The sequence below is a fragment of the Furipterus horrens genome, unplaced genomic scaffold (genome assembly GCF_987537825.1).
Source record: "Furipterus horrens unplaced genomic scaffold, mFurHor1.1.pri manual_scaffold_4, whole genome shotgun sequence".
Lineage (NCBI taxonomy): Eukaryota > Metazoa > Chordata > Mammalia > Chiroptera > Furipteridae > Furipterus > Furipterus horrens.
The window spans coordinates 85959848-85976707 of NW_028327174.1; the positions used below are offsets into that span (position 1 = coordinate 85959848).

At 40.0% G+C, this 16860-nt stretch overlaps 1 protein-coding gene across 1 annotated transcript in view; it reads left to right on the forward strand.

Moving 5' to 3' along the window:
- BRCA2 (BRCA2 DNA repair associated) overlaps positions 1–16860 on the forward strand; it is a 73122-nt gene that overhangs the window by 44839 nt on the left and 11423 nt on the right. The window contains exons 18-23 of the mRNA XM_090273704.1: positions 1571–1726; positions 1830–1974; positions 4124–4245; positions 6769–6967; positions 8563–8726; positions 8814–8952. Of these exons, the coding sequence (XP_090129830.1) occupies positions 1571–1726; positions 1830–1974; positions 4124–4245; positions 6769–6967; positions 8563–8726; positions 8814–8952 (925 nt within the window). The remainder of the gene's footprint in view (positions 1–1570; positions 1727–1829; positions 1975–4123; positions 4246–6768; positions 6968–8562; positions 8727–8813; positions 8953–16860) is intronic.

Here is a 16860-nt window from a genome sequence, read left to right on the forward strand (position 1 = left end):
GAACCCACAACCTTTCAGTTAGGGGATGATGCTTCAACCACCTGAGCCACACCAGCCAGGGAAAAATAGGTATAATTTTTATTCATTCACACTGGATGGCTATTATTGTATTAGCTGTTGTCATTTTTTTATTTGACAGTCTAAGAGAAAAGAAGTCTGTGCCCCTGACTAAATAGGTATTGCATATTCTAAAAATTCTTGCAGCACACCACTGAGCCTCTTGTGGCCACAGCACCAGTTGAAAATTCCTGCTATAGTCTTATTAAGCATGCAATGGCATTATGTCTACAAAAAATGTACATACCTTAATTCACAGATACTTTATTGCTTAAAAATGCTGACCATGATCTGAGCCTTCAGCAAGTCTTTTTACTGGTGGAAGGTCTTGCCTTGACACTGATGGCTGTTGATTGATCAGGCGGTGGTTGCCCAAGGTTGGGGTCGATGTGACAATTTCTTAAAATGAGACAACAGTGAAGTTTGCTGCATGGGTTGACTCTTCGTTTCACAAACAATTTCTCAAAGATTCACTGATCACAGATCACCATAACATAGATAAAATGCAAAAGTTTGAAATATTGTGAGAATTACCAAAATGTGAAAGAGGCACAAAGTAAGCGAGTGCTGTTGGAAAAATGGTGCCAATAGACTTGCTCGATGGAGGGTTGCCACCAACCTTCAGTTTTTTAAAATACGCATTTGTGAAGTGTAATAAAGCATACTGCAATGAAACAAGGTATACCTGTAGTCATACTTACATAACATTAAGGCTTTATAGCAATTTTATCTTTTTTAGAAACAGCTTTATTGAGATATAATTCACACACCATGCAGTTTACCCAATGAAAGTGACAATTCCATGATCACAGAATTGTGCAGCCATCACCACAATGACTTTTAGAGTGTTTTCATCAGCAGCCCAGAGTCTGTTGGCAGCACCAATCCTCCTCAGCTTTCAGATGCCCACAGGTTTTCCTCAACCTAAAAAGAAAAAAAAAAGCCTCCCTTAATCCTGCTCTGCACACTCTGGCCATTGTGCAATAGGTTTCCCTCTTTCCATGACTAAATCTCTTTTATTAAAAAAATTTTTAAACAACTTTAAAATTATAGTTGACATTCAATACTGTATTAGTGTCGTGTGTAGAGCATAGTGGTTAGACAGTTACACACTAAACAAAGTGGTCCCCCCGATATTTCCAGTACCCCCTGGCACCACACATAGTTATTACAGTGTTATTGACTATGTTCCCTGTGCTGTACTTCCCACTTCCATGACTATTTTGTAACTGCTAATCTGTACATCTTTTCACCCAGGCTCCCAGCTTCACTTTTCTCTAGTGGCCATCAGTTTGTTCTCTGAATCTGAGTCTGTTTCTTGAACAATTTTTAAGATACTGTATTTTGAAAGTATTTTTACTCCTGTACAATTTTCTACTTACTTTCTTACCTTCGTGACACTTTTTAAAGTGAATATTTTTAAAGAAGTCCTAAAAGAATGAAAATCTTATGAAATCTGAAATAAAATTGAATATATTTACTTATAAATTTGTGTATTCCTTAATTTGTTCAGATTTCTGCTAACAGTACCCGGCCTGCTTGCTGGTATGCCAAGCTTGGATTCTCTCCTGACCCTAGACCTTTTCCTCTCCCCTTGTCATCACTTTTCAGTGATGGAGGAAATGTTGGTTGTGTTGATGTAGTTATTCAAAGAGTATACCCTATGCAGGTATGACATATTCTTGAAATTTACTCTATATTTCTCTCCTTTGAGACAGTTAATTTGAATGATTCCTCCTCATCATGCATTTCTGTTTGATGCATTTTAACAGTGGATGGAGAAGACATCATCTGGATTATACATATTTCGCAATGAAAGAGAAGAAGAAAAGGAAGCAGCAAAATATGCGGAGGCCCAACAAAGTAAACTAGAAAACTTATTCACTAAAATTCAAACGGAATTTGAAGAGCATGAAGGTAAAATGAGTTGTATATTACAAGTTTATATGAAAACAATTTTTTTTTTAATTAGAGGTTTTGGAGGCTTCTAATTTTAATAATTAGGTAAATTGTCTTTAAGTAATAGATTTCTTTTTTCTAATTCTGAATCAAATATTTTTATTCTCTTTTTTTTTTCTTTTTAAAAAATTGTTGACTATTAGAGATGACCCCATTTTCCCTCCCGTTTCCCACTTTGACCCAGCCCCTGCCCCCACCCCTGGCCTTCACCACACTTGTCTGTGTCCATGGGCTATGCGTGTATGTTCTTTGGCTAATCCCTTCACCTTCTTTTATCAAGTCCTCCCCACCCCACTACTCCCCTCTCTGTTTTGTTCATCAGTTTATTTTGTTCATAAAATTCCACATATAAGTGAGATCATACGGTATTTGTCTTTCATTGACTGGCATATTTCACTTAGCATAATACTCTCCGGGTCCATCCATGCTGTTGCAAAGGTTAAGAGTTCCTTCTTTTTTACATCCTCATAGTATTCCACTGCATTTTTATCCACTCATCTACTGATGGGCAACTTCGGCTTTTTAAAAATATTATTACATAAATACACAGATAAGCATTGAACAGACCCCAAATTATTACATCTTTATTCAACACACTGAGCTTTTAGATACTTATAATTGCCTTAGGCAATAGTACATGACATACCCATAGCACTATTCAGAAGTCTTAAGTAAAGTCCGTCTTAAGCTTCAGTACTAAAGTATTTATAGTACCTTTTTCAGTATTAGAGAAAGAATAGCAGTGAAGGAAAGAACTATCAAATTATTTTTCTCTATGTAAGTTCTGTATGATATCACTTACATATGAAGTATAAAAAAGGCAAACTTGTAAAAAATAGAATATAATGGTGGTTACCACTGGGTGGTGTAAGGGGATAATACTGATCGTATTTAAGGTACAAACTTGAAACAAGTTAGTAACTTAAGCCAGAGATCTAATGTACAGTATAGTGAGTCGTCGTCGGCAGCCGTCCGTCTCGAGAGACGATGGTGTAGCTTCTTAAGAGTCTATCTGCACCGCCGAGAATGGTTGTGCAGTCCGACTCGGGAGTGACACGGTATCTGTCTCCTCCCGTGTTGAATCGACATCTTGCGATGACGCTGAAGCTACAGAGCCTGGGCAGGGTGATATGGAGGGTCTGCTGTTGCCCATGCAGCAGACCCCCCCTCTCTTCGCAGCTGAAGGGTCCAAGGGAAAGACGGAGTCAATACAGCTTGGCTTCAGGTGCGCCGCAGGAGTTGCCGGTGTTGACTACAACGTCAAACCGCCTTAGGGACTCCGGCTCCGGATTTTCTGTCGGGGTTTACTCCCTTAGCCTTTCCCCTGAAGAGGTATGCCGCAAGGCAGCGGAGGTTTTTTGGAGTCAGAGTTTTCCTTCTCTGAGTATAGTGAGTATAAAGAGCAATATTGTACTGCAGTTATGCAATGTGATAAATATTCATACAAAGGCAATCATATTACATATATAAATGTATCCCAGTAACATGTTGTACACCTCAAATTTACAGTGTTATATGTCAAATATATTCAATTTAAAAAAAAGAAAAACTCAAATTATTTTCCCCTAAGACATTGTCATTCTCCTTCTTCAGTGTCTTTTTCTTCATTATGTAACTTTGCAATTTTCTGTTACTGTAGTTGTTGGGTTTTATGTTGTTATACTTGGAATTAGAACTTGTTTTTGCTATGGCATCAATTTTAATAGTAAAAATTATAGTGTTTTTTGTTTACAGGACATGTAACTTACTTTTTTATCTCCCTTTTTTATTGCTGAAAACTATGTTCTGCTTTTCTTCATGATTTTCTATGTTATTTAACTTCATGTTCTATATAAATCTGCAGAAAAATTAGACTCAAAATTTGATTTGCTTAAATATTAGTTCATGTGTTTTCATGATTTAAGTAAATTGTGAAATTATTTTCTTCATTTACAAATTAATCAAGTAAACTCTTGACAATTTTTTAAATTATGGATACACTAGCTTCACATTTTCCTAGAAAACTTATTTTTTAACCTCCCTTATTTGTGTGTTTTTTGCTTGATTGTCTTGTTTTCAAGGTTGTTAACTTTGTGGTTTAGCTAATTAGTGATGCTTTTCTTCCTAGAAAGTATAACAAAACAATGTGCACCCTCATGTGCACTAACCAGACAGCAAATTTGTGCTCTGCAGGATGGTGCAGAGCTCTATGAAGCAGTAAGGACTGCGCCAGACCCCAGTTACCTAGAGGTGAGAGAGGAGGGCATGCAGTAAGCCTTACGGTGAAAGGGATGAGCATGCTCTGGATGCCATGGGAAGCAGTATGTAGAAATGCTGTTTCTCAAAGGGGGCATTTGCATTTCTGGGGTCCACAGTGATGAACCAAACACGGTGGTACATTTTTGATTCTGCATCAAACAGAGAATAGGTAGAATCATTAAATAATTTTATATGTTAAGTAAATGTGGCTTAAAATGCAGACAAAACTTATTTACTTTTAAAATAAAACAAGCATCTTCAAAGCAATATCTTAGTTTCCATGTTCTCAGCTCTTTCTCAAATTCTACCCAGAGTCTTATTTCGTGATTGTCTACCTGAAGGGGACTTAAATAGACAAGATTTCCTTGAGTCAAGTTACCAAATTTAGTGAAACAGTTGCTTTAGTGTTCAATAAAAACTAAGGACTAGCAGTTCTAAATAAAATGTTCTTCTGGTTCATCCACTGGGAAGAGACCAAATCCATTTGGGGATCACCAACAGGGAAGGGCTTTTAGGCCTCTGCGCAGTCTTCCTGCTTGGGTCACTGGCTTTTCCTGCCCTGCGATAAAATTTGTTTTGTTACCTCACAGTTCTGTAGATCACAAGTCTGGAAGGAACTGGCTGGGTTCTCTGCTTAGTGTCTCATTAGGCTGAAATCCAGGTGTAAGCTGGCTGCATTTTTATCTCATGCTCAGGTTCCTCTTCCAAACTTGCATTTGCTGTGGTTGTAGGACTGAGATCCCTGTTTCTTGTGCAGCATGTCACCAGAGGCCAGTCTGTGCTTTTAGAAGAGAACTGAACTATGTTAGAAATGGCATGGGCTTAGAATCATGGCTCTGCCGTTTACTAGCCAAGCAGATTGGGCATAAAATAAATTATTTTAGTGTCAAATTACATAATATTTGTAAAAGTGTGAATATATGTTTCCAACTGGTACAACTCAGATTCTGCTGGTGAAAGGTGAGTCCGGTTTGAAAGCCTGTGAGTATACTTCATACAGGTCTGTAAGTTAAAGCTTTATTTTGCTCTCCTGAAACATTATTTGACTCTATAGCATATATTATTACATTTATTGAAGCTGTGCTTTCTCCAAGTCATCATGAAGATAGTTTTAATTTCATCCACAAAATTTAATGAAATATTTTTTAGTCTGGTGTTTTATAGAATTTCTTTATAAGGAAGAAGTAATGAGCAGAATGAGAGTCGGAGGACTAAATTCTAACCTGGTCCCGCCACTTTGTAGCTGGACAAGTGATTTATCTTTTAGGCTTTTTTCCTACATTCTGTCAAGGGATGTTCTGAGAGGGGCTTATCTCTAAGGTTCTGAGTTTATATGATGCTGAGATTTCACTCAGATAAAGTTATAACTGTAATTCTTATAAAGTTATAACCATCAATTTCTGAAACACTCTGTCAAAAAGATTTGTTTTTGGTGATGATACTGAATGTTGTGGGACATTGGAAATCATAGATTTCTTTCTAATTCATGTTTAAATACTGTCTACATTTTTAGCTCTTCACAGGGTGCAGAGAGTTCAAGTCTCCCTGCCCAAGTAGATCAGGAGATTAAGATTTGTAAGGCAGCAGCAGTCTAGTGTGTTATGTGTCAGATTCCACTTCCTGTTTTATTTGATTTTAGTTTTTGTTCATTCATTCATTTATTGTTGCTACACTGGGTGGGATTCCCAAGAAGTACAGACAGCAATTTGGTGAAGTGATTGAGAGAGAAGTGTGGAGGCAGCGAGAAGTGCTTGTAGCCATGTCTGGATTTTGGTTTGGGGTTTTTTGTTTTGTTTTATTTTTAGAGAGAGAGGGAGAGAAACATTGATTGGTTGTTCCATTTATTTATGCATTTATTGGTTGATTCTTATATGTGCCCTGACCAAAGATTGAACCCACAACCCCATGGTGTATCAGGAAGACACTAACTGACTGAGCTACTGGCCAGGGCTAGTACATGTCTGTTTAAAATTGTGTCAGCTCTTCCAGAAAGTTCATGAAATTATACTATGGGGGCTAAGAATGAGAGCTCATGAGCTAACCCTACCTATGTGCCTCTGTAGTTACTTATTCCCTCTACACCTCAGTTTTATTATCTACAATGTGGAAACAATAACAGCTCCTACCTCGTAGGGTTATTATATAGATTAAATGAATTAACACATTTCCCACATATAGATCCAATTCTCAAATAGAGTGAGCTATCACATGTTAGCCATTTATAATAATGTCATTGATGTTGATGGATGTTATTAGAATACATTTATAAGCAGGGGTTGTTTTGACTCTAGGGAAATTGGTCATGAAGACTAGTAAACGGTTTAAGACACTATAATGTTTGTTATATGATAAGCTGAGTACATTAATCTTAATTATTGTATTGTCACACCCTTAAAGTGAACTTAACTCTCTTGTGTTTTACCCCCATTTAAAGGGATTCATTTACAATAGATGAGGTGTTTTGTTTGCTTTTTATTCCAACCTTAAATGCCTTCATATGTTAAATGATCACAGGCTTACTTTAGTGAAGAGCAGTTAAGAGCCTTGAAAAATCATAGACAGATGTTGAATGATAAGAGGCAAGCACACATCCAGTTGGAATTCCAGAAGGCTGTAGAGTCTGCTGAGAAAGGGGAGCAAATGTTATCAAGGGACGTTACAACTGTGTGGAAGTTGCGTATCATAAGCTATGAGGAAAAAGGAAAAGATTCAGGTCAGTATGTAAATTTTTTGTTTTTACCAGTTTTAAGTTTCAGTACTAATAAAATTATTTCAAATGCTAGATGAAATGTAAAGTTTAGTGCACATCAGAGGAGCAAAGTCTACCAGTACCCAGAAAATGATAATAGAATATTTAGATATTAGTTGTTCTCAGTATTCTTTTTTTTTTTTTTTTTAGGCAGAAAAATATTATTTTTCATTTAATATAAATTTTTAACAAAGCTACATATGACCCAAAGCTTTTCTGAATTTCTCTACCTTAAAGTGATCTCCAAGGATGCCAACAAGGCTCCAGACTTGGCTTCCACCCACTTGGAAACCAACATAACCCACCTCATCCCTCCCTGAGAACCTGGAAAGGAAACTGCAGGAACAAATGCTGGGTTGGCAGCTTTGTGATTTCCAGCAGAACCACGTTTTGGGGTGGATAAGTGAAGGGTGGGGAGCCCTCAGAGTGAGGAGCCCTCAGAATGAGGAGCTGCAATCCTGAGGCCCGCTGACTAAAACCACTGCGTGGTCAACCAGCTCCTCTCCCTTCCATTCCCTACTTTCTCCCTTCTTCTTTGTCATTCCCTTCCTGGCTCTGTCTCTTCTTGGCTATTTTCTCCAGTATCACACCTCTTTGTTTTCATGTCCTCCAAAGTGGGCCCCAAAAGACAACCATGGTTTTCAGTCTTTTGTAACTGCTGAGAGTTCCAAAATATGAAAATCAAAGAGATGCTTTTTAGCACTTGGTGGTGAACATTTTTTCTAGCTGTGCAGTCCTTCAGAACTTGTGACCAAATTTTTCGACTGAGCAGAAGAGAAGGAGCCTGCGTCCACCAGGTCCCATCCTAAGGCAGCCTCTGGGTTGGAGCACTTGGCCAGGACAGAGGGGGTGTCATGGGTCTCACCTTCATTCCCAGAGGAGCCTGGATCCGCCAGGTCTCCACAGATGCTGGAATCTGGCCTGGATCCCTCTTTCAGGCTGACCTTGGAACCAGAGAGTTCCTTGAGTCAAGTTACCAAATTTAGTGAAACAGTTGCTTTAGTGTTCAATGAAAACTAAGGACTAGCAATTCTGAATAAAATGTTCTTCTGGTTCATCCACTGGGAAGAGACCAAATCCATTTGGGGATCACCAACAGGGAAGGGCTTTTAGGCCTCTGCGCAGTCTTCCTGCTTGGGTCACTGGCTTTTCCTGCCCTGCGATAAAATTTGTTTTGTTACCTCACAGTTCTGTAGATCACAAGTCTGGAAGGAACTGGCTGGGTTCTCTGCTTAGTGTCTCATTAGGCTGAAATCCAGGTGTAAGCTGGCTGCATTTTTATCTCATGCTCAGGTTCCTCTTCCAAACTTGCATTTGCTGTGGTTTTAGGACTGAGATCCCTGTTTCTTGTGCAGCATGTCACCAGAGGCCAGTCTGAGATTTTAGAGACCTGAATTCTTCCTCACATGGGCTTCTCCATTGTCAGACCAGTAACAGTGCATTGCATCCTTCTCATGCTTGACTCTGTGATTTTGTCTTGTCCTTCAGTATTTATTTTTGAACGGGAATTCTAATGATTACATGTTCTTCCATTGTCTTTTTCCTCTTTGTCTGAATAGTTATATTAAGTATCTGGCGTCCATCATCAGATTTATATTCCCTGCTAACAGAGGGAAAGAGATACAGGATCTATCATCTTGCAACATCAAAATCTAAAAATAAATCTGGAAGAGCTACAGTACAGTTAATAGCAACCAAAAACACTAAGTTTCAACAAATACCGGTATATCCTTCTCACTGTAATTTTTCAATTTTGATAAATGCATATGAATTTATAGAATTTACACATGCTGATTTTTTTTTCTTGTAGGCATCAGATGAAATACTGTTTCAAGTTTACCAGCCAAGGGAGCCTGTTCCCTTCAAAGAGTTATTGAATCCAGACTTCCAGCCACGTGGTTCTGAGGTGGACCTAATAGGATTGGTAGTTTCTGTCGTGAAAAAAATAGGTAATATACAGCGTATTTAGTTGTAGCTTTTCATTGATGCTTTTGAAAAACATTACCCTTTAAAGTTTGTCTTAGGATTAATTGGAGCTGCAAATCAGCAAATTTGGTAACTAGTAATTTGAAAATAGGCCTGTTTTAACCGCAATTCTTTTTTTTTCTTCAATTTTTTATTTTTATTTATTTATTTTTAAAGTGTGTTTTATTGATTATGTTATTACAGTAGTTCCGAACATTTTCTTTTTCCCTTTGCTCCCCTCTGCTCAGTACCCCTCTTCCCTCCAGCAATTCCACCCCCCTTGGTTCATGTCCATGGGTCATGCATATAAGCTCTTTGGCTTCACCCTTTCCTGTATTATTCTCAACTTGCTCCTGTCTATCCGGTACCAACCAATTATGCTTCTTAATCCCTGCACCATATTACCATTTATTCCCTTCCCCCTGCCCAGCTGATAACCCTCCAAATGATCCCCATACCTATTTTTCTGTTCCTATTCTGGTTTGCTTGGTTGGATTTTGTTTTTATTTTTTAGATTCAGTTGTTGATAGTTGTGAGTTTGTTGTCATTTTAATGTTCATAGTTTTGATCTTCTTTTTCTTAAGTCCCTTTGACAGTTCATATAATAATAGCTTAGTGATGATGAGCTCCTTTAGCTTTACCTTGTCTGGGAAGCACTTCATCTGCCCTTCCATTCCAAATTATATCTTTGCTGGGTAGAGTAGTCTTGGTTGTAGGTCCTTGCTTTTCATCACAATGAATACTTCTTGCCAGTCCCTTCTTGCCTGCAAAGTTTCTTTTGAGAAATCAGATTATAGTCTTACAGGCAACGCTTTGTAAGTAATTCTCTTCTTTTCTCTGGCTGCTTATAAGATTCTCTCTTTATCACTTCCGGCCAAGATGGAGGCCTAGACAGACACGCTGAGAGACCTCCACAACTAAGAAAGAACACAACTACCTCAAAACTAGAGACAACCAGAAGTTCCAGAAAATCAAGCTGCATGGAAGTTCAACAGACAAAGATATAAAGAAGAAATACTCATCCAGACAGATAGGAGGGACGAAGCCAGGGCAGAGAGGACACAGTGTGGTGGCAGCAGCAGCAGTCCGGCAGAAAACGCAGTCACACGTTTTAAAAAGTCAGGAGGGACACCTGGGGAGTGTTCCCTGCTCCTGACCAGACCGCCCAGCGTATGGTCCCAGCACCGGGGAAAATAAAGCCTCATTGCTTCTGACTGAGCAAACCAGTGGGTGCTGGGGCAGAGAAGAAACTGCCAGTCTCTCAGCAGAGTCTGCTTATTTAAAGGGCCCCCCACGGTCCTAGAAAGTCCACAGACCCACCCACTCTGGGAACGATGGCCAGGGCAACAGCTAGAGAGGTACCAGTCCCATATGAAAGTGGGAGAAGTGCCTGGAAAAGGGGCAAGTGCTGAGCAAGTGGCATTGTTCGCTCTCTGACCCCTCCCCCACATACAGTGCCACAACGTGGTGAAACGGGTCACCCTGTACTGACGGATACCTAAGGCTCTGCTCATTACAACATCACAGGAGCGATAGCTCCACCTAAGACACAGAGACAGGCAAACACAAGAGCCTGTCAAGACGAGGAGACAGAGAAGTATGGCCCAAAAGGGAGAACTAAGCAATGAAGAGATAGTCAGCCTAACAGACGAGTACATAGCCAACCTAAAGACGCAGAATTCAAAACACTGGTGATAAAGATGCTGACAGGCTTGACAGATATGTTTGAGTATGGCAAACGCATCAGGGAAGAAGTGAAGGCTATGGTAAATGAAACCAAGGAATATCCTCACAAAACCGATGGTGAAGGGAAGGAAACCGGGATTCAAGTCAATGTTTGGAATAAAAGGGAGAAAAAAACAGTCAACCAGTACAAAATGAGGAAGCAAGAATTGAAAAAATGAGGAGAGACTTAGGAGCCTCTGGGATAACTTTAAATGTGCTAACATTCAAATCATAGGGGTGCCAGTTGAAGAGGAAGAGCAAGAAATCGAAAGCTTATGTCAAAAAGTAATGAAGGAAAACTTCCCAAATCTGGCGAATGAAATAGACATACTAGTCCAGGAAGCAAAAAGAGTCCCAAACAAGCTAGACCCAAAGAGGACCACACCAAGACACATCAAAATTAAAATGCCAAAGGTGAATGATAAAGAGAGAATCTTAAAAGCAACAAGAGAAACGCAGAGAGTTACCTACAGAGGGGTGCCTATAAGACTATCCGCTGATTTCTCAAAAGAAACTTTGCAGGCAAGAAGGGACTGGCAAGAAGTATTCAGTGTGATGAAAAGCAACGACCTACAACCAAGATTACTCTATCCAGCAAAGCTATCATTTAGAATGGAAGGACAGATGAGGTGCTTCCCAGACAAGGTAAAGCTAAAAGAGTGCATTTTCACCAAACCATTATTATATGAAATATCAAATGGACTTACTTAAGAAAATGATCAAAACTATGAACACTAAAATGACAACAAACTCATAACAACAACTGAATCCAGAAAATAAAAACAAAATCCAACTAAGCAAACCAGAATAGGAATGGGGATCATTTGGAGGGTTAGCAACTGGGAGGGGGAAGGGAGAGAAATGGGAAAAATGATGCAGAGATTAAGAAGCATAATTGGTTGGTACAAAATAGGGAAGTTAAGAAAAATATAGGAAAGGTTGAAGCCAAAGAACTTAAATGCACAACCCATAGACATGAACTAAGGGGGGTGGGATTCCTGGGGGAAGTGGGGTACTGGAAAGAGAGGAGCAATGGGGGAAAATATTGGAACTAATGTAACAACAATCAATAAAATATACTTAAAACAAAAAGATTCTTTAACCTTTGGCCTTTTAATTGTGATGTGTCTTGGTGTGGTCCTCTTCAGTCTAGCTTCTTTGGGACTGTGTGCTTCCCGGACTTGTTTATTTCCTTCACCGGATTTGGAAAGTTTTCCTTCATTATTTTTTCACATAAGCTTTCGATTTCTTGCTCTTCCTCTTCTCTATCTGGCACCCATGTGCTTAGGATGTTGGCATGTTTAAAGTTTTCCCAGAGTTTCCTAAGCCTCTGCTCATTTTTTTCAGTTATGGTTTCCTCATTTTGTACTCGTTGACTGTTTTTTTCTTCCACTGGAACCTTGATCTGTTTCCTCTTTTGAGCCATATTCCTCTGTCTCCTCATCTTGACAGGCGTCTGTGTTTGTTTGCCTCTGTGTCTTAGGTAGAGCTGTCGAAGCTGTTACGTTGTAAGAGCTGGAGCCTTAGGAATTCATCAGTAGTGGGCAACCCATTTCACCACGTTGTGGCGCTATGTTTGGGGGAGGACTCTGAGAGGGAACAATGCTGCTTGTCCAACATTCGCCCCTTTTCCAGGCTCTTCTCCCACTTCCGTATGGATCTGGCACCTCTCTAGCTGTTTTTTTCTTCCCTATATTCCAAGTCATTGATTTGAACCCCTGTTTCCTTCTCTTCACCATTGGTTTTATGTAGATTTTCCTTCATTTCTTTTAGCATCGCGCTCACTTCTTCCCTTATGCGTCACCCATACTTAAGCATATCTGTCAAGTCTGTGAGTATCCTTATTACCAGTGTTTTGAACTCTGTATCTGTTACATGTGCTATCTCCTCGTTTATTAGGTTGGCTATCTCCTCATTGCTTAGTTCTCCCACTGGAATCTTGATCCGTTCCCTCTTTTGGACCATACTCCTCTGTCTCCTCATCTTGACAGGCTCCTGTGTTTGTTTGCCTCTGTGTTTTAGGTAGAGCTGTTGTACATGTTACATTGTAAGAGGTGGAGCCTTAGGAATTCATCAGTACCGGGCAACCCATTTCACCACGTTGTGGCGCTATGTGTGGGGGAGGGGTCTGAGAGGGAACAATGCCGCTTGTCCAGCATTCACCCCTTTTCCAGGCTCTTCTTTCACTTCCGTATAGATCTGGCACCGCTGTAGCTGTTGCTCTGGCCATTGTTTTCAGAGTGTGGGTCTGTGGACTTTCTAGGACTGTGGGGGCCCTTTCAACAAGCAGACTCTGTTGAGAGACTGGCAGTTTCTTCCTCTGCCCCGACCCCCACTGGTTTGCACAGTCAGAAGCAATGAGGCTTTATTGTCCCCAGCGCTTCTTGATCCCTGCACCTTTTCTTCTATCTCCCCCTTTTCCCTCCCCACTGATAACCCTTCATGTGATTTCCATAGCTGTCGTTCTGTTCTTGTTCTATTTATTACTTAGGCATGAGAATTCTGGGTTCCTGGAATTCTGGTATAATCTTAGTAAACCCCAATAAATCTGCTGCCCCCTCAGTAACTGCTGACACCAGTGACTGCCTGTGTCGTTCAAAGATATCTCAGCCTGCTGGCAAGAATTTAGTAACTTTTCTGTTTTAGTAAGCCTGTCCCCAGAGCCACCTCCCCCAGGGCCATCTACAGAGAGTCCCTTCTACTCCCTCCCCACTTATCCCCTTTAAAAACCCCTGCCTTTCTTTTGTTCGCTGCTGACACCTTAGGGTCTCGGCCTGCCTGTAGCAACTGGCCAAATAAATCTTTTAAACTCATGGCCTGTTCTCCTGTAGTTTCTCCTCTCACTCTTGCTGGACCTAACACTGTTTCCTTAGTTTGTTTTTGTTTTTTTAGATTTGTTGATAGTTGTGAGTTTGTTGTCACTTTACTGTTCATAGTTTTGATATTCTTCTTTTTCTTAAATGTGTTCCTTTAACATTTCATATAATAAGGGCTTAGTGGATGATGAAGTCCTTTAGCTTTACCTTGTCTGGGAAGCACTTTATCTGCCCTTCCATTCTAAATGATAGCTTTGCTAGACAGAGTGATCTTGGTTGTCATTTGTTTATTTTCAACTTGTCGACATTTTATTTTCAAAGTTTGTTTCTGGTGGACAGCATGGTTGGGTCTTGCTTTCTTACGCAATCTGACAATCTGTATCTTTTAACTGGTTTGATTTGATCATCTTTAATTATTGATAAGGTTGGATTAAAAATTACCACCTTGCTGGCTGTTTCCTATTTGTCCCATCAGTTCTTCATGTAAGAGAGCAGTTCTTATGATGTTTCTACATATGTGGTAGCAGCCATTGTCTCAGACTATCTTTTAAAGAATGTTTGCATGGCAAAGAAGCCTGGAAGAACAGAGGGCAGATTTCTTTCCTTCGCAGGAAGTCTGATCTCTTTTCCCATGCTTAGCTCTCACGGTGCAGGCATGAAAGTAGGTTTGCCAGATGAATAATATAAAGCAAGAGGGCACAGAATTTGTGGGTGTATGCAAAGAAAGGATTTTTAAATAATTGACTGTGAACTTTAAGCATGAGACCCAGGGAAGAGGGGACGTTAGGGGACTGTGGAACAGTAAACAGGAGATAAGAAAAATGAATTGTGCCCTGGCTGATGTGGCTCAGTGTATTGAGCGCCGGCATGCAAACCAAATGGTCAGTGGTTTCATTCCCAGTCAGGGCACATATCTGGGTTATGGGCCTGGTCCCCTGTTGGGGGCGTGCAAGAGGCAACCGCACATCAACGTTTCTATCTCCCTCCCTTCCCCTCTCTCTAAAAATAAATAAATAAAATCTTTAAAAAATAAAAAATAAAGACTCCATCCTTTAAAAGAGAAAAAGAAATAGAAACATGGATTGCGTGTACAGTGGGTTCAAAGAATTGGTTAAGTTGGGGCTCTAGAATAAGTGAGCTGGAAAGATCAAAGGTTGTAGTTGAAGAATGAAGTATTTGAATTCTGGAGGGTATGAGGCTACTGGAAGTAACAAAGTACTGGGGAAGTCCATTGGAGTGAGCAACTGACAGTCTGGAAAACAGGATCATTCAAGGAAAAGACATCAAGGAAGCTGGTATCCCAGGGTGTTGGAAGGTTTACCTGTGAGGCTATTGAAATCACCAAGAAGTATAGCAGTAATAATGACAGAATGACTCTGACTTGTGAGTTAAAAGTTAACTAATGAAAAGGAGCAAGTGATCCAGGTGCCAATAGGTGCCTAAACAAGAAGAGTAGTGAATGATTTGGTCTGATAACATGAAATACAAAGCTGAGTGTTTTCAGGGAGGTGCTGGGAACAGCAGTGAGGAGCAAGGAAGACATCCCCCACCTTAACTTCCATAAGTACAAGGCAGCTGTGTCAGAGAAGAGCTGGGTTGTGTACAGCAAAACAATAAAGAGAGCAGTATGGAAAGGTTGACGGTAGTGAAATTTTACTGAGTTCCAGAGAATCCAGTGAAAGGATTACAGAAGATAGGGATTGGTAGGTGATGGTGTCAAAAAGGTAAGGTGCAAAACTTTATGGAGACTTGAGTTCGGGGAATATGGGATGACCTGGGAGCCTGGCACCTTGTGGAGGCTGACATGAGAGTTATTAGTTCTTTTTTTAAAAATTTATTGATTATGTTATTACAGTTGTCCCAATTTTTTTGCCCCCTTTGCACTCTTCCTCCCAGTACCCCTTATTCCCTCCAGCAATTACCCTCCCCCCTTAGTTCATGTCCATCGGTCATGCATATAAGTTCTTTGGCTGCTTCATTTCTTATACTGTTCTTAACACCTCCCTCTCTATTTTGTACCTACTTTAATTCCTGCACCTTTTCCCCCATTTCGCCCTCCCCCCACCCACCAACTGATAATCCTCCATATGATCTCTGTATCAATGATTTGGTTATTGTTCTGCTTGTTTCCTTAGTTTGTTTTTTAGATTCAGTTATAATAGTTATGAATTTATTGCCATTTTATTGTTAATAGTTTTGACCTTTTTCTTAAACAAGTCCCTTTAACACTTCATATAATAATGGCTTGGTGATGATGAACTCTTTTGGTTTTACCTTGCCTGAGAAGCACTTTATCTGCCCTTCCATTCTGAATGACAGCTTCGCTGGGTAGCGCATTCTTGGTTGTATGTCCTTGCTTTTCATTACTTTGAATACTTCTTGCCAGTCCCATCTAGCCTGCAGAGTTTCGTGTGAGAAATCAGCTGATAGTCTTATGGGAATTCCTTTGTAGGTAACTCTCTGCTTTTCTCTTGCTGCTTTTAAGAGTCTCTCTTTAAACCCTGGCTGCTGTGGCTCAGTGGATTGAGCGTCAGCCTGCGAACCAAGTGTCGCTGGTTCGATTCCCAGTCAGGGCACAGGACCAAGTTGCATGCCAGATCCCCAGTTGGGGGTGCGTTAGAGGCAACCACACAGTGAGGTTTCTCTCCCTCTCTTTCTCCTTTCCCCTCTCTCTAAAAATAAACAAACAAATACATAATTTTTTTTTTTTTTTAAAGAGTCTCTGTTTAACCTTTAGCATTTTAATTATGATGTGTCCTGGTGTGGTCCGCTTTGGGTCCAACTTGTTTGGGACTCACTGTGCTTCCTGGACTTGCATGTCTATTTCCTTTGCCAAATTAGGGGAGTTTTCCTTCATTCTTTTTTTCAAATAAGTTTTCAATGTCTTGCTCTTTCTCTTCCGTTTCTGGCACCCCCGTAATTCAAATGTTGATACATTTGAAGATGTCCCAGAGGGTCCTTAGCCTATCCTCATTTTTTTGAATTCTTTTTTCTTCTTGCTGTTCTGATTGAATTTTTTTTTCTTCCTTATGTTCCAAATCATTGATTTGATTCTTGGCTTGGTCCACTCCACTGTTGGTTCCCTGTAAATTTTTCTTTGTTTCACTTAGTGTAGCTTTCTCTTCTGCCTTGGTCTTTTTTTATGCTCTTGAAGTACCCAATGAGTTCCTTAAGCATCCTAATGACAGTGTTTTGAACTCTGCATATGATAGATTGCTTATTTTCATTTTGTTTAGTTCTTTTTCTGGGGTTTTGTTCTCTTCTTTCATTTGAACCATATTTCTTTGTCTCCTCATTTGGGCAGCCTCCCTGTGTTTGTTTCTGTGTATTAGGTAGAGCTGCTTTGACTCC